This window comes from Carex rostrata, chromosome 32, assembly GCF_964058835.1.
Source record: "Carex rostrata chromosome 32, lpCarRost1.2, whole genome shotgun sequence".
In the NCBI taxonomy this organism is placed as follows: domain Eukaryota; kingdom Viridiplantae; phylum Streptophyta; class Magnoliopsida; order Poales; family Cyperaceae; genus Carex; species Carex rostrata.
In genome coordinates, this window is record NC_135949.1 from 4,536,149 (window position 1) to 4,560,442 (window position 24,294).

General features: G+C 34.1%; 2 protein-coding genes and 1 long non-coding RNA gene across 4 annotated transcripts in view; 2 read left to right on the forward strand and 1 right to left on the reverse strand.

Annotated features, from left to right (window-relative positions):
• The window catches only part of LOC144548125 (uncharacterized), an 80,164-nt gene extending 75,694 nt beyond the window's left edge, over positions 1–4,470 (reverse strand). The window contains exons 1-5 of one of the 2 annotated variants that reach the window (XR_013509250.1): positions 3,898–4,470; positions 2,954–3,187; positions 1,820–1,902; positions 1,364–1,475; positions 808–1,037 (exon numbers count right to left, since the gene is read on the reverse strand). Coding sequence is in view for 1 of the 2 variants with exons in the window: in XM_078296816.1 (XP_078152942.1) it covers positions 2,954–3,130 (177 nt within the window). In the remaining variant the exon portion in view is untranslated. Of the gene's footprint in view, positions 1–807; positions 1,038–1,363; positions 1,476–1,819; positions 1,903–2,953; positions 3,188–3,897 lie in introns of those variants that run through there. The other variant, XM_078296816.1, reaches the window with a different exon arrangement.
• Positions 4,471–10,862: 6,392 nt separating this feature from the next.
• LOC144547712 (uncharacterized) lies at positions 10,863–11,847 on the forward strand. Its single transcript, XR_013509138.1, has 2 exons — positions 10,863–10,973; positions 11,651–11,847. It is a non-coding gene; the product is annotated as an uncharacterized LOC144547712 (long non-coding RNA).
• A 5,580-nt stretch (positions 11,848–17,427) lies between these two features.
• LOC144548085 (wall-associated receptor kinase 17-like) lies at positions 17,428–20,847 on the forward strand. Its single transcript, XM_078296766.1, has 3 exons — positions 17,428–18,540; positions 18,670–18,828; positions 19,637–20,847. The coding sequence occupies exons 1-3, from the start codon at positions 17,625–17,627 to the stop codon at positions 20,776–20,778; spliced, it is 2,217 nt and encodes a 738-aa protein (XP_078152892.1). The 5' UTR covers positions 17,428–17,624; the 3' UTR covers positions 20,779–20,847.
• Positions 20,848–24,294: the final 3,447 nt, after the last annotated feature.

The following is a 24,294-nucleotide window of genomic DNA, read 5'->3' on the forward strand; positions in this document are numbered from 1 at the left end:
AGGTGAAACCAACGGGTATGTCACTACTTGCCACTCTGCGTGTGGTTCTATGCCCGAACCTCAAAAAGCCTCATCACCTAGAGCATGTTACTATTGAAGGTATAGATAATCCTCGTAATTGAAATGCTACGTTCAGCCTCATGCTTGATTACTTCCTTCTTTTCTTCTTTGTGCATGTGTGATAGGTTTCTCTTGTTATTTATGTTCCTGTTTTAATGTATGTTAATTATAATGTATGTTGGGATTACATGGAAAGTTCATGTTTGAGTTGATTTTGTGTTTCCATTTATATCAAATGGTATATTTACTCTTTTTAGTTTTTTTCATTATTATGCTTTTTGTATTTTGATTCTAAAATGGTCACGAGCTCACGATTTACTCATGTGCATAGTGACAAAATTTGCAAATATATGAATTATTATCAAGTATTTTTATTAGACCAACAAACAAATTAAACAGATTCCATATGGCCATCCTTAATTTTTTTCACATAATTTTAATTTTTTTTAGAACTTCAAATTTTATTATATTTTTCCAAATTATAAAAATTAATTATTTTCAAATTATGTAGATAATTTTCTCAAATCCCAAACTTGTTGATATGCCCGGAACTAATAATTATTATTCTTTTGATGCCACAAGGTACGTTGTTTGTTACGTCTTCTTTTCCATTTCTTTTAGTCTCTTTGAATACACACACACACACACACACACTAGTATCGTGTATCTGTGCATTGCAATGGGAATATATTATATATACAACCACGATTTGAACAACAAACCAACTGTTGGCGAAACAGCAACACATACACTTGCATAGAAATAAATTGACCAAAATTCATGCAAGTCAAAACTTTTGTGATGGAGCAGAAAATAAACAAATGAGAGTTACTATCCTCTTAAAAAAACTAATACAGATTTTCGCAAATCCCAAACAGAATCAAGACAGAATGCATCTGAGTTTTGTGCAGAGATCCAAAATATAACTTAGTTTGAAGAAGCTGCAACAGCTCTCTTCTTTGGTGTTGTCTCGGTTCCTGTAACATTTCAATGAAAAAGCACTTTATTTTCTATTCCAAAAACGGATAACATGTCACTTAAGTGCCTCAGTTGCTGTTTGCCACAGGAGCACCTGTAACCATTTGATCGTCACCATCATTTTTATTTTCCGTTATCTTTCTCCATTTTTTTCATTGAGGTTTTGTAAATTTTTTTCATGTTACCTTTCTCTATTGAAATAAATTATCGGATTTTCATTGGTATGGTAGCTTATATGAGTGAAATATGTGTACCAGTACAGTGGCAATGATACAATTTTCCGAACCAATACTATAATGGCATAAATGCAATTGTAATCACTAACCATGTTCTTCGAATGCATCTGCATCATTTTGCACAACATAATGTGGTAATCTTCTCCTCAGCCCCTCCACCACTGGTACCACATTCTCTTTGGTCGGATCTGTTAGCAACACCTCTGCAAGAAAACACAAAATATAGAGAAAATTACTAAGAGAGGCTTTAAAATTTTCCTTCTTCTTGAAAACAAGATATTTCTTCTTCTTTGCTCGTCATTTATGCAAATGATAAATCTGGCATGCATGCTATAATGAACTGAGACCAATCACACAATCTATTTAGAGAAAATTACTTCTTTTTCTGTCTAGAAAAGTTTCTGCAGAAACTTGAACACAATTTCTTTTTTGTGTATTAAACGTATTCTGCAAACTTGAACACAATTTCTTTTTTGTGTATTAAACGTATTCTTCACTAACTCAACCTATTTATATCTCACATGTCATGAACAAGAGTCACTGACCTTATCTGCAGCTTTCTAAGCGACTTCCTCATCAGCAACTGGTGCCTTCTACTATCCTGTTCTTTCTTGGTCTTGCCTCAGAACTAAAAGGAAAAAAGAGAAACAATACATAAATCCAAATTATTAGACTTCAAACTTTTCTGGATATATTTGAGACAATGTATCACAATTTAGGGCAATGCATGTTAAAACAACACACACAAACACATCTCTGATGTCTTATTATACTATTCTAAAGGAAAATGTCTCTTATATATGAGTTTACTACCAAAAATACAAACGTATTCATTAATCAATTTTTCCCACGAAAAAGGAAAATAATAATAAAAAGAGAGAACTGAAACAGATCACATATTTGGAAACAATATCAGGAAGCTAACACGTCTAAAATTTGTTCTGAAAACATTTAATAATATCTATGCATGGTTATAATAGTTTAGCTTTCAATAACATTTTTAAGCTAAAATGGAACTTAATTGCTTTCAAATACTAACAAAATCCAAAAGTATTGAAACAAATAAACCACAAAATATTTTTTTTAAGAGGTATCCATATAAAATACTGCCTAGATATTCTCAGAAAGGACTCCTCTGATACATTAACCATGGTTAAAAACTACAGGAATTTTATAGTAGCTGGAACAGATATTCCAGGAAAAACAATTTTGAGAATGCTAGCTTAATTATGAAAGGAAGAAAACATGGTTATCTCCATGAAGGTGATGATAAGTACCCAGGGGTAAGGCCAACTAACTATCTGACATTCCAACAGCACCCTTGTTTTCTGTTCTTGAATCAATTCTTTGTATGACGACAACAAGGAATATTATCCGTATTTGTTAAATTAGAAACCATTGGTTTGATATTACAGGGGCAATTTCATATTTATTACTGCAAATTCTTGTATGAAAACACACAAAAACATCACATCATGCTGCCAAAAAGAATATGTTCCTCTACAGCCCCAAATTCTCAGGTTCTTTGTTGTGTTTGTCAACATGCTTAAAGATAGTGTTTTTTTATCTGTCTATCTCTTTTCTTAGGTAGGTAGGTGATATCATAATAAAACTTCTGTCAAAAAGAATAAATAATAGTGAACCGGAAATGGAACAGCTAAATTATGAAGAAGACTTACACTGCTTGCTTCAGCCCAGAGAGAGAGAAGTACGGAAGAGAAGTAAAGAGTGTGATTGTTGAGATAGCGCAATTGGTTACAAATGGCATTGACCAAGTAGTAGCCTCCCTCAGTGTCAAGGTTCTTCATCAGACTCTGGTAAATGTCCATTGCGGCCCCCACCAATATTATGTCCATCGGACTATGAGTGATCTGCTGGCCCGATGTATTCTTACTCTGCAGTTGTTGTGTGGCCTGAACCAAATAAAATAGTTATTTAAATCAGTGACAAAAGCAGGCTTAGGTATGAGAAATTTTAAGGCTGATGCTGAACAGCGCCATCTATGATATTCTTGAAGTAACATCTCAAAGAGGGTATCTACTACAGATGGCGATCCATTACCTTGACAATTGGAAAAAATAATTGGTAATTTTGTAACCTGACTTTCTAAAATGTGACATAATCTATATTTATATGATGTACATGAACGATGATAGAATTTGCCACAAGTTTTACCGCCCATCAAACGACTTAAAACTTACAATAGTCTATCTTTACAGCAATATTTTGGTTCCTTGATGACTATATTTTCCTCCCACAGCAATGTAGCTTGAGAGTAGAGACAAACTTTACCATATGGTAGATAATGGCAGATATTTGGTGTAAGTTAAACTCTATTTCATGTTAAATGAAATGGGCCTTGTGCCTTTTAAAAATAAATAAATAAAGATGAGTTCAGTTTTGGTTGAGCAACATATATAATATTCCTCGACTCGGCTCCAATCACTTAAATACTTTATATAGCAGATAATACTTAACTTCAATTGTGTAAATGATTGGTATTTAGCAAGAAAAATCAAAGAATTAGAAATATTCTCAAATGAATTCACTTATAATTTATTACCATTCCTACACAGAACAGGGGAAAAAAAAGATTTATTAATAAATTATGGTAGTAACTAACTTTGTGGAATTCATGTGCACATGATGCCTATCATTGATATTGAATTTGTAGATGACGGTGGCTGCAATATGGGAGAAGCTGTGGGAGCGGCACATATGATCGAGAAAGGTCCGCTCGAACTCCTCGGAGAAACCGTCGACGATTCGATCAGGGTTCTCGCCAAAGATTTGCATCTGGCGCGGATGGGATTCGCTCATGCAGTGGCATTTGAAACTATTCTCGTCTCGACACTGCTTCTGACACATCTGGCAGTACCATCGCAGCTTTTGCAAACCCTTGGCTTTGATTCGATTGGCGATCGCCTTTGGGGTCAAAAAATTGTTTTTCCCAAGGAAGATATGAGAGAAATCAAACGAGAAAGAACGAGAGAAATCAGGTGGGGTGCTTTGCTTTTGGAGAGAAAGAAAGGGGAGAGGAGATGCGAGGAGAAAGAAAAACGAGAGAAGATGAGACTGGATCGATCGGACTCGATCCGAGCACAAGCGCAGGGAGAGGGGTGAGCAAGAGCCAAGGAAGAGGCAGAGAGGAGAGGTAGGGGAGGCGGGGGTCTAGGGTTTGGATCGGGAGACGGGCTTGCGCAGGAGTCCGTATCCTCTGAGATTCGTGGGTGATGTAGGGGTCAGAATTATGTATGCTTTGAGATTCGTGCAAACGTATTTAAATGGTTGGGATATTCCATAAAGTCACGCAAAGTTTGAGATATCTGAGAGGATACGAATTCTTTGCGTAGGGGGGTCGGAGACGAAACTTCTTTCGTCGATAAGGTTCGATGTGAAGAAAAGGAGAGGATGAATTTTCGAGCGTAAGGGGGAAAACGGAGGAAAGAAATGTTTCGCTGACTTAGATATTGTATAGAGTAGCGGTTATATTTTTAATTAAATTTAAACTCCTACATTTAAAATAAATATATTTGATCAGACAGATTATTTTGTTAGAGGGTTCAGATTCAATTCGAATTTAGATCAATTAATCGCAGCTGTTGCAGAATAAGGACACTCAACATAAATTAACATGCATAATATAGGAGAAGAGATATATAAAATATTAACCCTTTTTTATGTTCAAATTTTAAATACAGACGAATTTTTTTTGGTAAATACAACCTCACTCATAGTAGATGATAAACGGTCAAATACGCTCACCAATCATTTACAGGCTAAAAAAGATCAAATACCAAATTTTTTTTTTGAAATTTCATAAACGACATCAATACCAAAATTTTTTTATTTTTTTTTTATTTTTTAGATTCTGGCTACAGCCTTTAAGAAAAGCATTAAATAAAAAAGTAATAAACGTTAATGCAAATGTTGTTATTAATAAATGATATATGCAAATGTTGTTATTAATAAATCAAACAAACTTGTTTAGTGAAATCTTACGTAAGAAATTAAAATATAATTAAGAATGATTTTTTTACCCGGGTTGTTATTAATTGTTTTCCTTACAAAGGCTAAATTTTATTTTTAATTTTTAATAAAGAATAAAATAAGTATTTTATAATGATCTTTAATAGAAAAGACAACAAAATGAGTAAATTTATGAGTTTGGTACATAATTTCAAATTTTCAAAGAGATATGTACATAAAATTTTCTAATTTAATTAAAAATATGATTTTGATTATAAACAAATTATTTGGTAAATTCTGCAAGATGAAAAAAATCAAATTATTAAAATGATAATTAGTACGCATAACGCGTACTAACTTAGCAATCAACCTGTTACCTGTAACTCTGGTTTGTTCTAATAATGCTTCCTTCACGGATCCATCGGCTCCAGCTCCAGTACCTGCACACCCAATGAATTGAAAATAAACTATTTAAACCGTTAAAACTATTTTTAGTTTGACTTGGTGGGATTATAATTGTTGAAAATAACTAGCACATATTTATTGGAGATGCACCTTTTGGGGACACCTATCAAAGCATGTTGGAAATTTGCACATTATACCCAAATTCCAACCCTTCCTTCCCTGACGTTTCTTCCTTGGCTGGCATAACTTGATGTCTGGTAATTCTCACTCATGTGATTGTATTATTTCCATTTCCAGAAGATCACAATCTGTCCCGTGATCCGCTCTATATTCTTTCTATTAATTAATTGTAATTATCTTCCTTAGTTAGCTCAAACGGCTATATTGCCTATGTATGTATAAATAGCAGTAGGTTTGTACCTTGTAAATTATGATTGATAATCAATAAAATATATAAATTCCTTTTATCAGAAATTTTCATGGTATCAGAGCATATTGAACCACAGACTAATTGAGTCTGCTTATTTCACAAAATTGGTGTAGCAATCTAGATAAGTGATGTCGAACCCTCCTAACAACACACCACCAACCCTTGAAGGTGTAAGCAATAATCCTGGAAGCACCAACCCTGGAAATGTGAGCATATACAGAAACTCATCTGTTGATTCTTCTTTGCGCCTCTCCACCACGCTGCTCAATGGCGATAACTACCTAACTTGGTCGCGTTCAGTGACAATGGCGCTTCATGGAAAAAGAATAATTGGCTGGATAAACGGTAAAGTTTCTCTTCCTATATCTGATGGCAAAGATCCAAACTTTGAAAACAAATTGGAAGAGTGGCATTCAATTGACAACCTGATTATGACTTGGTTATTAAACTCAATGGAACCAAGCATATCTAACTTGTTTATGCTTGCATTTAACACCTCAAAAGATATGTGGGAAGGAATCAAACAAATGTATGGTCAACAAAATAATTATGCTCATATCTTCCAATTGAAACAAGATTTACTTCAAATAAAGAAAAAACCAAACCAATCAATTATTGAACATGTTGGATCTTTGAAATCAAAATTAGAAGAGCTTGTCGTTTACCAGCCTCCGACAATTGAATTGGGTGAATTACAAAAAAGAGCAGACCAAGAAAATGTTTATTTATTTCTATCATCCCTTGATTCATCATATGAACAAGTAAGAAGTCCAATTCTCCTCTCTCCCGAATTACCCTCGTTTGCTAGTGCCATAAGCTTGGTACAGAGAGAGGAGAGTCGTAGAAAGCTGATGAATCAAGGGAACAACTCAACTAACATTGAAACAGAAAGGAGTGCCCTAGCCGTGAACCATAGTGACAATCGATACGCACCGAGTGGCGGTCGCGGTAGGGGGAGAGGAAAAAGTGGTCAGATGCGCAATCTGAAGTGCGATTATTGCAACAAGAGTGGGCACGAGCGAGGAAATTGCTGGAATTTGCATCCACACCTCAGGCCGAACAAGGAGAAGAAAGTGACTGGAGGCGATCAGTCAGATAGGGCTAATTCGGACGGAGCCGCGAAGGGAAACTTAGCGGAAGCCTCCTCCAGTGCAAACGAACCTATCACATCTGTTTTGCGTGATTTAATTCGACGCCTAGGTGAGACGGGGCAGCTCGGTCAAGCGAATCTAACTGAACTTAATCAGGCACTGAACTTTTCAACATCTCATGAGCGCAGCCAGCATGGAGAAGGTAATTTTTATTATGATAATGGTAATTTTTGTGACAAGCCCTTGAAATTTTTAGAAAATGCAAAAACTGTTGCAAAACCTATACTTAATTACTCTATCAATTCTGAAAATTCCAGAGGCGTTGTTGCATTATCTGTGGTTCATAAAAATTATTGGATAATTGACTCGGGTGCCACAGACCACATGACTGGAAATTTAGCACTGTTGCAAAAAATTTCAAATAATAATAATAATAAATCATTTGTAACAGTGGCAAATGGTACTAAGGTCCCAATAAATGGTGTAGGACAAACTAATTTTTTCTCAAAAAATATTTCAAATATTATGTATATACCATCCTTGACTTCTAATTTATTATCCGTGGGTAAGATTACAAAAGAATTGAATTGTAATTTGATTTTCTCACCCAATAATGTAATATTTCAGGATATAGTTACAGGGAAGACGATTGGTGAGGGAACATTACAAGATGGATTATATATTTTAGATTCACTTAATTATGCTCATATTGCAAATTCTTGTACTAGCAAAGATAAACTATGGCATTATAGACTAGGTCATCCTTCTGATAAAGTTTTAGAGAAACTTTTTGTGCTACCAAATTTAAATAATAATTGTTGTGATGTTTGTCGTTTTGCAAAACAAACAAGATCTCCTTTTCCAAATTCTCAAAATAAAACAAATGTATCATTTGAACTAGTGCATTCGGATGTTTGGGGTCCAGCTCCAATTGATTCATACAATGGTTTTAAATATTTTATTACATTTATCGATGATTTTTCTCGCACTACTTGGATTTATTTATTAAAAGAAAAATCAGAAGTATTTAGTACTTTTAAAGAATTTGTAAATTTGGTATCAAACCAATATAATACTAGCATTAAAATATTACGTACTGATAATGGAACAGAGTATATAAACAAAGAATTTTCAGATTTTGTTAAAAATCTTGGCATTGTGCATCAAACAACGTGTGTTGGCACTCCACAACAAAATGGAGTTGCAGAAAGGAAAAATAGACATTTGCTTGAGGTAACTAGATCATTGTTATTTCAAAATAATGTTCCAAAATTATTTTGGTCCGAAGCTGTTCTTACTGCAGCATATTTAATTAATAGAACACCAAGCAATGTTTTACAAGATAAATCACCTTTAGAGACTTTGAATAATAAATTTATAAATTTAGATCATTTACGTATATTTGGGTGCACTTGCTTTATACACATTCAAAATAAACATAGGGATAAATTAGACAAGCATGCTTCAAAGTGCATATTTTTAGGATACTCATTAAAAAGGGGTATAAATGTTATGACCCAATCAATAAAAAATTACACATATCAAGAGATGTTACATTTTTTGAATTTGAACCATTTTTTCAACAAGAAGAAAGTGATCAAATAAAGGATCTGACTTGTTTTGAACAACCTAGACCACAACTAACAATTTTTGAGCAAGGTGTAAATCATGAGATAGGTACTGAAGAACTTCAACTTGAAGAAAATGAAGATCAAGGTAACAATCTACAAGCTCAAGGTGATACTACAAATACAAACACGCTACGAAGGTCAGTTCGTTCCACTAGACCTCCTTCAAGGCTAAATGACTTTGTAACATATCATACAACTACATATCCAATTCAAGATCATCTGTCATATGGAAATATTTCACAAAATTTTTGTGCTTACTTAAGCTCTATATCAAATCAATATGAGCCCACTACATATCAAGAAGCAATTGAAAATCCATTATGGAAAAAAGCAATGGAAGAAGAATTACATGCGCTTGAAAAAAATAGAACTTGGACCATTGTTACATTGCCTCAAGATAAAAAATCCGTAGGATGCAAATGGGTTTACAAAATAAAATATAATAGTGATGGCTCAATTGAGAGATATAAAGCTAGGTTAGTAGCAAAAGGGTTTACACAAACATATGGCATAGACTACAAAGAAACATTTGCACCAGTTGCAAAAATGAGTACGGTGAGAGTATTGCTCTCGGTTGCAGTAAATCAAGGTTGGAAATTGTACCAAATGGATGTTAAAAATGCATTTTTGCAAGGAACCTTAGATGAGGAAGTGTATATGAACCTACCACCGGGCCACCTAAAAGAAAATAACAAACATTTGGTATGCAAATTGCATAAGTCCATATATGGTCTCAAACAATCACCACGTGCTTGGTATGCCAAGCTTAGTTATGCTCTTTTAGAATTTGGTTTCACCAAAAGCTCGGCTGATTCATCCATGTTCATTAAAATAAACAAAAACTCAACAACAATTGTATTAGTATATGTAGATGATTTAATTGTTACCGGAAGTAATGACGAAGATATTGAGTTAATTAAGCGTCATTTAAAAAATAAATTTGACATTAAAGACTTAGGTCAACTTAAATATTTTTTAGGAATTGAATTAGCTTATTCAACTAAAGGTTTGTTCATTTCACAAAGAAAATATACATTAGACTTATTAAAAGAAACAGGAAAATTAGGTGTTAAACCATTCAACACTCCAATGGAAATTAACAAAAAATTAAATCTCGAGGATGGTGAACCCCTAAAGAATATTGGCCAATTTCAAAGACTTGTTGGTAAATTAATTTATTTAACTGTCACTAGACCCGACATTGCTTTCGCGGTTAGTGCAGTAAGTCAATTCATGCATGCTCCCCGGACAAGTCATATGGATGCTGTTGAACGGATTCTTAGATATCTTAAGGGTTCACCTCACTACTACAAAAATGGTCATTGTACACTGCACATTGTACACGGATTTGATAATTTTACCTAAAAACCGTGGAGAAATTGTAATTTTTTGGAAGCCCGAAATATTTGTAGGATCTCTACACGGATGTTTATTAAAGAATCAGTGTAGAAAGCCTTGAGAGAGCTACACGGACATTTATTAGGAACTGTACACGGATTATTATCTAAATAACAGTGTAGAAAGCTTTAAGAGAGCTACACGGATATTTATTAAAGAACCGTGTAGAAAGGTAAGAATTGTACACGGATGTTTGTTTAAATAGCAGTGTAGAAAACTTGAGAGAGCAACACGGACGTTTAATAAAGAGCCGTGTAGAAAGGTGAAAATTGTACACGGTTTTTTGTTTAAATAACAGTATAGAAAGCCTTGAGAGAGCTACACGGATTTTTAAGTAAAAAATCCGTGTAGAAAGGTTATTCTAGGGTTTTGGTTATATAAAAGACCTCCTTCTAGCAGCGCCGTTTTGATCAATTAATACTCTCTCTCTCTCTCCTTCCAGAAGTTTCATTCTGATTTCTGTGAACAAAGAGCTAGGATCTGAGATCTTTGAAGTTAATTTGTATTTCTCCTCTCTATCTTGCTAAGCTTAGTCATGTATATATATATATTTCTCTTTTCTGTTACTAGCTTATTATTGCTTATTTAGGTCAATTATTAATTAATGCATGCATGCTTGATTTATTAAGATAATGTAAATAATTAGTGTAATGTGGACCATTTTTTGAAAGTGAGAAGTAAAGAAAACGTCTAAGGTCTCCATCATCAGATCTGAGAAAAATCGTTGAAGATCAGTACTAACGCTTCCGCCTAAAGATGTCTGCACTTCAGAACTGTAAGATTTAAATTACTTTGCTATTTTATTTTGAATTTACAGATTATGGATTGCTTGTGTTTTTTTAATTGCAAAACACGTCATGAATTATTAAGACTATCATTTGGTATCAGAGCCATCGTAAATTCATATAAGATGCAATAAATTTTTTTTACGAAATTGATTTTCAATGGTTCGTATAAAAGCTAGACAGATTCAACTAATTTTATATACAAATATTTTCTTATAATTTTGGATGAAAATTTTAAAGGAGAATTTTTATTCCCTATTATGTATGCACATATATGTTGATCAATGGATTCTTATTGGAGATGCAATATGTTGGAGACCTTTAACCAAGAGGCATCATGTCATGGATCACATGGGAACTCCTTTTTTGATATGTTGGATCTAATACGCCTTAGTTTGTATGAAATTTCGGTCCAAACTAGATCATAACCAAGAGTTTTGGCAATTTGAGCCCAACTTACTGAATTTTGGGCCAAAGCTTGATCATGTGGTTACTAAGTGGTAAGGATATAACTTTTATACAAACATTGTATTGGATCCTAAGGAGTATATGTTATGTTTTATCACATGAGATTGCATGTACAAAAGGCTTTGTATATATATATGTTGCATGAATTGTAATCTTCTACCTTTTCTTGTTACTAACTAATACCAAATTATAATTGTAGTATGGACCAAAGCAAAAGTGTTACACCAAGGAGCAAATTGACGATGTCAGATGTATGTGGACAAGGCAGTTTCAATTTAAATTTTGTAATGCTCAATATGGATTTGTATAATTTTGTATAATTTAGTGTACATAAATTATTTATACTGTTGTATAGTTTTGGAATTATGAGTTTAAAAGACCTCTGTTTAATGTTTCTCTGTTTTGGAATTCTAATTTTAAATGGCTAACAAAATTAGAAGCTAGCCACAAAAAAAAAATGGGAAAAAAAGAACAATTCTACATGGACATTTAACTAAAGTCCATGTAGAAAGGTATTTAAACATTAAAAAAAATTGAAAAAAAAAACAATTCTACACGGACATTTAACTAAAGTCCGTGTAGAAAGGTATTTAAACATATAAAAAAAAAATAAGAGAGCTACACGGACATTTAGCTAAATATCCGTGTAGAAATTAAACATATAAAAAAAATAAGAGAGCTACACGGACATTTAGCTAAATATCCGTGTAGAAAGAGTAATTGTACATGGACATTTAGCTAAATGTCCGCGTAGAAAGAGTAATCATACACGGCTGTTTATGTAAATATCCGTGTAGCTCGGTTATTTTGAGAGCGACGCTGGCAAGCGTTTGTACACGGTTGTTTATGTAATAATCCGTGTAGCTCTCGATAATCGCACACGGGTAAATATCCGTGTGTAAATATTCAGGGATTTCTAAACCCTCACATTCCACACGGTAAGAAATCCGTGTAGCTCTCCTATTTATGTCCGTGTACAATCACTTATTCTGTAGTAGTGCCTGGTCGAGGTATTTTGTTTAAGAAAAATAATGATTTGACCATTGTAGGTTACTCCGATGCGGATTGGGCGGGAAGTTGCGATCGGCGATCGACAACCGGCTATTGCACATTTGTTGGAGGTAATCTTACAACTTGGAAAAGCAAAAAACAAAGTGTCGTAGCAAGGTCAAGTGCCAAAGCGGAATATCGAGCAATGGCGGCAACCGCAAGTGAGTTAGTTTGGCTAAAACAATTGCTAAATGACATGGGAGTTAAAAATGATCAACCTATGAAGATGCATTGTGACAACAACTCGGCTAGACACATTGCATCCAATCCGGTGTTTCATGAGCGTACAAAGCACATTGAGGTTGATTGTCATTTCATACGAGAAAAAGTGCAATCAAAAGAGATTGAAACACCTTATATTAGCTCCAAGGATCAATTGGCAGATATTTTAACAAAGGCTTTAGATGCATCAAGTTTTCAAACTATCTTGCACAAGTTGGGTTCTATCAATCTATATGATCCCAACTTGAGGGGGAGTGTTGAAAATAACTAGCACATATTTATTGGAGATGCACCTTTTGGGGACACCTATCAAAGCATGTTGGAAATTTGCACATTATACCCAAATTCCAACCCTTCCTTCCCTGACGTTTCTTCCTTGGCTGGCATAACTTGATGTCTGGTAATTCTCACTCATGTGATTGTATTATTTCCATTTCCAGAAGATCACAATCTGTCCCGTGATCCGCTCTATATTCTTTCTATTAATTAATTGTAATTATCTTCCTTAGTTAGCTCAAACGGCTATATTGCCTATGTATGTATAAATAGCAGTAGGTTTGTACCTTGTAAATTATGATTGATAATCAATAAAATATATAAATTCCTTTTATCAGAAATTTTCAATAATAATAAGTACTAATAAACCGGAATAATTAGAACTTGAGCTCGACGACCAGTGAGAGTGAGACCGGAGTGACGCGGTCAGGTTAGATTGTCGGGGAGTCTGTTGAGGTGTGCTCTTGACGGTAAGGACTAAGGAGAGAGATATACCCTCGGAGACCAGATCTTGACGCCGATCCAACCAACCTTTCCAGTCACTATTATCTCGTTAGTTCCTATCATCTCTATCTTCTCAATTATGCTCATGTATTTCGTTCTGTGGGGCATGTTTACAAACAGGTGGCAGGCGACAGATAGAGGGCCACAAAGTGTTATCAGAGAACTGTTACATTCAGCCCTGATGATGCCAAAGCTCGAGTAAGTGTTCAATTGTTCAATTCTTGGATTCTTAGATTCTTGGATTATGACATTCCAAGTAAATTAATTGTTTCAAAATCCGGTTTTTTCCGGTTCTGACCTGTAAACAACATTCTATCATTTGAGCAATGCAATTAGATGTTGCTCTGGCTGAGGCATGATCATATCTTGGAAAGGCAAGAAATCATCTCAAGTTAATTAAATTAAGAATGTTATAATTTATGACTTGCATCTGAGCCCATAGGTTTGGTTAGAAAATGGGTGTTTAAAATTGGAAGATGAATATATAATCAGTTGTATTTGATTTTAGGATGAATTAATATAAATAGAAGGTACTGGTATTGGATATGTCTGGTACCATGTCCTTGTATTTGACATTACAAAATGAAAACAAAAGAATTAGAAACAATTCATCTTTAAAGTATGTAAAGTTACTTCACTTTATTATGTAACTGGTTTATATATATATATATAGTGATGATTATTGAAATTACTTTAGTAGAAATTGGTACCAACTGAAACATGATTTACTTTCATAGAAATAATGCGGCACATTTTCAAGGAGCACTGGTACCAACAGTTCATGTCATTTACTTGGACCCAATTGGATCTGGGTGAGGTATGTCGTTTCTCAAATATCATGTGGGCTTTATAACAAACAAACAAATGACCATTATCCAAATTTGGATGAAGAAGTATAAATTGTATTACATTTTGCATTATCACAAACATGTAGACTTTATAAATTGCAATTTTCATAAATAGCAATATATTGTATATGATATTTTGTTAAATAATTGTGTAATTTATTAAATAGTCATTGTTAGACAACCACGTACGTAAGAACTTTCTACATTTGTTAATACACTTTAAGAGGACACAGATTCTGGAAATGATATAGCTCATATGATTTGTTATAGAGAATTTGAAATATAGAATCCGGAGTCCACGAAATATTGACTTTGACTTGTAGGCAACTAGTGACTTGACTTTGGCTTTTCTTTGTAGTAGTACTCACGTTGTAGACCTGTAGTTTTAAGTGGACAGAAAATGCTAGTTTTCAATTCACCCATCTACTAACATTTGACCATCTGGTAATAAAACAACTGATAGCTGATAGCTTACTGTATATATTTTGTTGGTTGTGTAGATGTTGATGAATGTCGATCAGTATACAGATGTGAACCCCTGTATTAGATGTGGTTTCAGATGTCAGCACAGAGGGAAGTTTCAGATGTGGTTGCCATTCAGGAATGACTGGTGATGGAAGAAAAGACGGAAGCGGTTGCAAGAAGACATTTCCGCTTGGTTTTGTTTTGGATATGCAACACTTATCTTTCCATAAAATATTCTTAAATAATGAATACAGAAAGTATATGAGTGAGGCTATGGTACTATGCATGGTGCGGATTGGATTGTTCTGTACTATAGATCAATATCTTTAATTTCAAAGTTCAAATAGTCAATCTGAACTATTCAAAACGTTATTCATACAAAAATGTACTCGCAGATTAAATTTCAAAATTTTTTAAATTTTATTTACTATTTTTTTAGATAGGTATAAAATCACTAATTTTGAATGGTTTAAACTTTTTAGATCAAGTGATTTTCAACCTATCTATGAATATAGTAAATATTTCTAAAAAATATAAAATTTGATCTACATGTACATATTCATATAGAGATCATATTGAACTATCCAGATTGATTCTTTGGACTTTGAAAACGGAAATATTGATCCATTATACGGACCAAATCTGTGCTATGTATAGTACCATAGACTCACTCAAAAATTTTTTGACATAATCATATACTAAGTTCACGTTCAAATTTAATTATGACTGAAGAACATTTAAACAATGAAGACACAACAATATAAATCCTAAATATGTAAAATAGATAATCTCGTACTCAAAATATATATGACATATATAATCATATGAAAAATATGAAAAATATGGTCTCCGCTAATTTTGGTCCAAAATAATTGAACATACTTTCGAATTAAATACAACACTAGGGCCCTGTTCGGCAGCTTACTATTCATCGTGGGAAAAAAAATTCACTCAGAGCCAAGTTATTTTTCCCATGATGAACAGTAAAAATTAGTTCAAAATTATTGATTCCCATTCCCATTCTCATTCCTTAGCAGGCCGTCGAACAGGGCCTAGATGTGTAAGGTGCATTTCAGAATTGCCTCAGAAAATCCAGACTGTTGTGCCGCTGAAATTGCATAGCAAAATGCTAAGTGCGTATCCTCTGAGATATCTCAGTTTTTGTGTGTAGGGGTGTCAATGGGTACGGTACGGATCAGGTGGAAACATTTTCATACCCATACCTATTAAAATTGACCTTACCCATACCCTACCCATACCCATTAAAAATTGATCTTACCCTACCCTACCCTTACCCATTAGTATTATCGGATAACGAAACGGTAGCGGGTGAATAACGGATAATACTAGTATAATAATTAGTTTTATTGTATTTTACAAATTAAACATCAAAAACTCATTCATTTTAACACATATAATTGCATTTCTAATAAAAAAAATAAAACAAATGTGCAATCCAACTAAATTATTTTTTATAAAGAATAAAAATTCAAAAACACGAATATACATTTAAGTGAGTTGGAAATTGAATTGAATATACATTTAAGTGGGTTGGAAATTGAATTGAATATATATTTGGATTTTATAATTACCCTATAGGGTAACGGGTACGAAATAGTCATTACCCATATCCTTACCCATTTATTTAACGAAAAAAAATTCTTACCCATACCCATACCCAATAAGCTGACGAAAAAAAAACTTATCCATACCTGCCTTATCGAATACGATACGGGTTGGGTAAACGGCTAAAAAGGTACCATTGACACCCCTATTTGTGTGACCGACGTGTACAGTTCCTAATCGAGGATAACGGAGAAGCAGTATTATTTGTGCGTTGTGCTTCGTGCAGAACGTATTTAAACGGTTGAGATTGTCGAACAAAACACTCAAAGTTTGAGAACAAGCCTAGTTGATACTTAATCAGAAAATGAACAAACAAATGACCATTATCCAAATTAGGATACGGTGAAGTATAAATTGTATTACATTTTGCATTATCATTTTTTATACTCAAACATGTAGACTTTATAAATTGCAATTTTCATAAATACCAATTGTATATGATATTTTGTTAACTAATTCTGTAATTTATTAAATAGTCATTGTTAGACAACCACGTAAGAACTTTCTACATTTGTTAATACACTTTAAGAGGACACAGATTCTGGAAATGATAAAGCTCATATGATTAATTTGTTATATAGAATCCGGAGTCCATGAAATATTGACTTTGACTTGTAGGCAACTATTTTTTGGAAATTCTGGCATATAGCCCGTTTCATATAGAAACCTAGTGACTTTGACTTGTAGGCAACTAGTGACTTGACTTGGCTTTTCTTTGTAGTAGTGCTCACGTTGTGAACCTAAGTGGACAGAAATGCTAGAGTTTTCAATTCACCCATCTACTAACATTAATTTGACCAGCTGGTGAGGCTAAGTTGAGCAATCAAAGTTCTCTCATTTAAAGTAGTCCATTTTTGTGTGGAAAAAATAGCCAGTTAGACTTAGACCATTGACGAGGACCATTCAGCCAAGACTAATTCTCACTTCTAATTTGTGCACAAACAAATTATCTCCTCTATATATGTGAAGCAAAAATATAAAATAAATTAGTTACATATAAGAAAAATTAAGAGACCACAAACCATACTGAAATTGACTCCAAAGTCAACAAATCAAAGAAAGGAAATGCAAAGTACATAAAGTTCCAAACATGTTGTCTTCCTTGTTTCCATATATGCAGTGAGTAGATGTATTACATTGAATTCTTAAGCAAAAGCATCTAATTTCCTCCAGAAATCAACCATGCCCTTAAAGAACCACCTCTTCCTACTACTATTGTTCATACTAACATCCATACCACTTTATTCATCCTCATACATCAATCCTTCTTTACCGAATGCTGATGGTTCCATCCCCCTAACATGTAGCTCCGTTCCATACCCATTTGGCACTGTTGGCATCGCCTTACCAGGCTTCGAGATAGGCTGCCCCGAGGAGCTGGATCCCTTGCTTTCTCCTCCCTTCTTGTCCATTTCCAACGAACCCTACATTATTCAAGAAATATCATTACAAGGCTACATAAATATCTTTGCGGGACCGATTTATACAAGGTGTTTAGGTGCCAATGGTATATGGATGGAATCTAAAGGATCCGGATGGATTAACTTAGATGAAACTCCTTTTGCATTATCTTACCAATACAATATTCTCACCGTTGTTGGCTGCAACAATTTAGTCTCGATAAGAAGACAAGAAGAAATTCAGACAGCGATTCGGGGCTGTGCCACCTTTTGTGGCACTCATGATACTTCCTTAGGCGACTCTTGCTCTGGCCTAGGTTGTTGCCAAGCTGCTCTTCCAGGCACTCTAAAAAGCTTTGATCTTGAAGTTACTCGATTCAGCATATCGAATTTAACTGCAAATTTTATCAACTGCAGTGCAGCATTTTTTGCTCAAAGAGATGATTTAAAACAAAACCAGAGCGGGTTTCTCTTTCATGACTTCAATTTTTCAGATCCACAGTCCTATGACGATTACATCATACAATTGGATTGGGCAATCGGAAACAAGTCATGTGAAGCTTCTATTAGGAGCGACATTGGTTCCTTCGCATGCAAAAAAAATAGTCACTGCTATAACTCACCGTCGATGGTTGGGTATCTGTGCAACTGTAGTCAAGGATATGAAGGAAATCCCTATGCCCAAGAAGGTTGCACAGGTATAATACATAATTTTGCAGCACAAGCAAATTAACATTGCTTGAAACAGCATATAATAATTCTGACAAAATGGTTTTTACTTTGCTTTTCTCTGATAGCTTATTGTATATATTTTGTTGGTTCTGTAGATATTGATGAATGTCAGTATACGGATGTGAACCCCTGTATTAGATACTGTATCAACACAGAGGGAAGTTTCACATGTGGTTGCCCTTCAGGAATGACTGGTGATGGAAGAAAAGACGGAAGCGGTTGCAAGAAACCATTTCCGCTTGGTTTCGTTTTGGGTATGCAATTCTTATCTTTCCATAAAATATTCTTAAATAATGAATACAGAAAGTATATGAGTGAGGCTATGGTACTATGCATGGTGCGGATTGGTCCGTACTATGGATCAATATATCTTTAATTTCAAAGTTCAAATAGTCAATCTGAACTGTTCAACACATTATTCATACAAAAATGTACTCCCAGATTAAATTTCAAAATTTTTAAAATTTTATTTACTAATTTTTTAGATAGGTATAAAATAACTAATTTTGAATGGTCTAAACTTTTTAGATCAAGTGATTTTCTACCTATCTAAGAATATAGTAAATATTTCTAAAAAATGTAAAATTTGATCTACATGTACATATTCATATAGAGATCATATTGAACTGTCCAGATTGATTCTTTGGACTTTGAAAATGGAAATATTGATCCATTATACAGACCAAATCTGTGCTATGTATAGTACCGTAGACTTAGAGTGGGAAAAATGGCACGCCGGAGCCGGCTCCGTCACGGAACGGCACGTGAGTCATGGTGTGATTCGCATTCCGTGACCATCCCTCAATATTTTGGTCACGGTGCGGCATGGCACATATCACTGTTTACTTGGTCACGACACGACACGGCACGAGACCAAAGTCACAACACGGCACAGCACGTTTTTTCCACTCTACATAGACTTACTCAAATTTTTTTGTAATAATCGTAAGTTTAACAAATTTTAATTTCAATAACTCAAGTAATTGATCAATTGAATTAGTTTATATAGAAAAAAAGTAATTGATTGATCAGTTGAACTAATATTCATTTAATTATTTGCAGGACTTAGTATTTGTATTGTTATCCTATTTCTTTCCAGCTCCTTGGTGTATTGGGCCTATCAAAGACGAAGACAAATCACTACAATCAAGGAGAAATATTTTCGGCAATATGGAGGTCATTTGTTGCTTGAGAAGATGAAATCTGAGCAGGGATTTTCATTTAGAATATTCAAAGAACAAGAACTGAAAGAGGCTACCGACCACTTCAACTCAAAGAATGTGGTAGGAGAAGGAGGAAATGGTACAGTATACAGAGGTACCATTAATAACAAAGAGGTAGCTATAAAAAAATGCAAGACAATCAATGAGAGGCAAAAAAAAGAATTTGGTAAAGAGATTCTCATCCTTTCCCAAATTAACCATAAAAATATAGTAAGAATCCTCGGTTGTTGTCTTGAATTGGAAATCCCAGTCTTAGTTTACGAGTTCATTTCCAAAGGAACTCTATTTGACCTCCTCCATGGGGAGAATGCCACGTGCATCCCGTTAAACAATCGTTTAAGGATTGCTCAAGAGACTGCAGAAGCACTAGCTTATTTGCACTCATGGGCATCCCCTTCCATTGTTCACCGTGATGTGAAAACCTCCAATATACTTTTGGATGAGAATTTTGTGGCCAAGGTGTCTGATTTTGGTGCTTCGGTTTTGGCACCAACGGGGGATGATGAAGAATTTGTGACACATGTGCAAGGTACCCGTGGTTACTTAGACCCAGAGTACGTGCAGACTGGCCAACTCACTATAAAAAGTGACGTGTATAGCTTTGGTGTGGTTCTCATAGAACTTCTCACCAGAAAGAAGGCCTTCTACATGGAAGGGTTGGAGTACTGTAGCCTCGCAGCAGAATATTTGTATGCTATGAAGGACAACAGAGCCGAGGAGATATTGGATGATCACATCACATCATTCATGAGTATGGATGGAGAGAACATGGGACTTATTAAACGAGTGATGGAGCTAGCGAGAACATGCTTGCTCATGGAAGGGGAGAGGAGACCTGATATGAGACAAGTTGCTGCCATGCTTCACACAGCAATAAAAGACATGGAGGGTCCTACACAAGAGATTGCTGAATGCTCAATTACCAGTGAGTTGGAGATGCCTGACTTCAGCGAGTTGGAGATGCCCGACTTCAGTACATAGCAAATGTTTTTTTTTTTAATTTTAGTACTGTATTGGCAATTTTGTGGTTTTTCTTACTTATATGACTAGGATGGCTATTTTGATATTACTGTTGAAACTTCGGTTACATAATGAACATTATAAAAGGATAAAAGCTAATATGAGATATGTCTAGGTTATTTTGGGAAAATGTTGGTTATATAATGAAGGCTGGAAACAAACCTAGCCGTTTCTTTCGGTGACCTGAACAAAATATAAAATAATTTAGGTAAGACCTTCTGAAATACCATAATATAAAATATGAGAGAATAAGCATCCAAGTTTTATCTCAAATGAACCAAGCTGTAATAGAATAGTAAATTAAGTTGAGACACCACACATTCCTCCTTTCTCCATTGAACTCCTTTTCTTCTACTCTTTTGTAGTCTTTATTTTCGACACAACATCCTCTCCTCTCTCGGTTTTATCTTCTCAAGCGGAGAGGAGAATGAGAGAGGGGCGGAACTAGAGTCGAGCGGAGCCGATCGAAGCCGGAAGTGCAGTATCGTCGAAACTCGGAGCGTAGAGTCTATTTCTTTATAGGAGTGCAACGGTTAGTAGGTTCGATCGTCGTCAGAGCGCAGCAGTGATCGAAAAAGTGGATCTGGTCGTTGAGCGAGATAGCATTAGAGTGATCAACATCTCAATTGGAGCGCAATAGTGATTAGATCCGGTCGTTGTCGGAGCGCGGCGGGGTTGAAGAAGGATCCGGTCATGAAGTGAGATGAAGATTAAGGTGTTAGAGTGTTGAAGAGATAATTAGAATATTAGAGTAATTTAGATGATTTTATGAGAATAAAATAAGTAGATTTAATAAATACGGTCATTTGATCAATTGTAAATATGTTTTTTTATTAATGAAATTCTTAGTAAGCATTTAAAGCCACTAACCTACAAAAAAAAAATAATAATAAGTTGATGCAACAAACAGTCTGGCACCTATGATAAAAGCGTAAATGCTGAAATACTGAATTCAGTCACAAACATGCATGCATGCTTTTGTTGGCATGAGATCCACAAATCAAAATGGACGGTTTTGAATAAAATATTTTAAAAGATCCCACATAATATATTACTAGCTTTAATAAGATTTGCTTGATCAGAAGGGCTCAATGGGAAAAAATAAATTTTGACAATGAGTAGTTAACATTAGGGGTAAATAAAAAAATGTCAACAGAGTTGAGGGATTTATTAGATATAATAATAAAGAATTCAATGATAAATAGAAACCTGAAGAAGTTTTCAGAGATAAATAAGAAATTAACTCTTTTTTATAATAGTACAAAATAATATTTATTATTATTATTATTATTAATAATATTATTATTATTATATACCTCAATACACATAACCCCTAGATAAATGTATATGTTATTTTTTCTTATCTTTAAAATATAATAAAAGATATCGAGTAATTTTTAGAAAATAAATTATAATTAAAATTGAGTTACCCGGATTGTGCGAAGCACTGTCCTTAAGCGAATTCCGTCTCTACCGTGCAAGATTTGGAATCACAACCAAGATAATCCGGGATAGTCAACTTCTTGGGACACGACCGTGGAAGTGACAGATGACAACTCCTTGATACCTAGCAATTTACCGAATAATATTATTGTAGTAGTGAATTGAAAATCTAGAGGAATAATATGAATTGGTTGAGATGATACGGAAAGACTGTATTTCTTTTTTCTGTTTCAGCATGCATCCCCTAAGAATGTGAAGGACTTATATTTAGGTCAAAAACGTTTTTGCATGAATTAGGGAAGAGAAAGAGACAGACAAAACTACCATATGCCTTGAATACCAAAATAGGAAATGCATATGCATGATTGCTGTAAATATATTTACTATTAAAGAGTAATAAATATGAAATCAATTGTCACTAACAGAAATGATTTACCATTAAAGAAATATATCTCAGTTTTAATTTCAAATCTTCATATCAACGGAAATAATTAATACGTATGACAGCTAGTCAATCAATTGGAGATAATATGCAAACATATTAACTTGAAATTTTGAGTTTTAATGTTTAAATTCCAACAATCCCCCACAAAACTCAAAATATAAGAATATGAAATGATTGAAATTTATAGAACTAAATTGCTGGATATCTATTGCGCATCGATGAAGTAGTTTACAAATTTTGAACTTCATCTAGTATTGATAGCTTAATATTTGGAGGAAACAGAGAGAAATATGTCTTGAACTCGTTCCTTTGTTCCACAATATGGAGATTCTCATCACAGTGAGCGCATTAAATGGCCTTACGCAAATACCTTGGATTTTTCATGAGAGTCTTCAAGGCTTACCCATGCCTCGCACCGTGGTCGTATACAGACACTCTCATATAGGTGAGTTACCTACCAAGGATATGTGTAGAGACATATCCTGCGGAAATTACCGCCTCGGTTCTCATTAAGAGCTAATATGCTCATCCTACCATCTACATAAAGCACACTCACCATAGGGATGGGGTTGGAGTCGATACTCCAAAAAAAAATGTGTACTCTTTTGGTCAACTTATCGGTTTGTTATTACCCATTGAATCTCTTTCAAGGGATCGCCTATCAGAGATTGGGTTGCCACCGCAAGAAGACCCATTATGGGCATAATCCCATCCCCCTCGATGAATTTTGGACTTTTGTCCTATTTAATCCGTTAGTAAAGCAATCAGCAAGATTGTTTTCTGGTCTTACATGTTGAATAGTAACAATTTCATTTTTTATATTTTGTTTAATTAATTTTTGTCTTCTTTTTATATGTCTGTTTAACTTTGAATTTATTAACTTTTTCTTGCAAAATTCAATAGCAGCTCTAGAATCACAATTAATTAATATAGATGGAATTGGTTGAGGTATTAAATGTATATCAGATAATAATTCTTTGAATAATTATTTTTGTACCTGCGGTACAGTATCCTCACTGTACCCGTGCTACAGTACCCGGACTTAAAAAAATAATGTGTTATGGTCCCCACTAATTATATTATGTCCACTAATTATTATTCTAAAAATATATTATATAGTCTCAATTAATTATTATTCTAAAATCCTAGCAGTACTCTTTCTCTATGGTCCCCACTAATTATATGGTTCCCCTTTCAAAGTCCCGGCACTAATTCCGCGTCAACATTTCTCTAACAAAAATAGTTAATCTCATAAAAATAAATACTTCAGTGCATAGATATAAATACTTTATGTGTCTAAATATTAATACTTTCTGTGTCATATGTAAAAAATACTTATATATTTATACCTTCGTAGATGTAAATACCTAGAAGATAAGATATTAGCACTTAAAAAAGTAAGATGTTAATATTTTGATGCGAAACTTGTTATTATAATCTCTTTTCGAGTTCCCCAATCATTCCCGCATCAACTTTCCTTTAATAAACATAGTTGACCTTATAGGTATAAATACTTCAGTGTATAAGTATAAATACTTTCAATATTTAGATATTAATACTTTCAGTGTCATATGTAAAAAATACTTGCA

What these genes read in the sequence shown, in the direction of transcription:
- LOC144548085 (XM_078296766.1), top strand. Translation starts at nt 17,625, where the DNA reads ATGCCCTTAAAGAACCACCTCTTCCTACTACTATTGTTCATACTAACA. An exon ending in TGCCCAAGAAGGTTGCACAG is followed by an intron (nt 18,541 to 18,669) that starts GTATAATACATA and finishes TTGGTTCTGTAG; the next exon opens with ATATTGATGAATGTCAGTAT. An exon ending in TCCGCTTGGTTTCGTTTTGG is followed by an intron (nt 18,829 to 19,636) that starts GTATGCAATTCT and finishes AATTATTTGCAG; the next exon opens with GACTTAGTATTTGTATTGTT.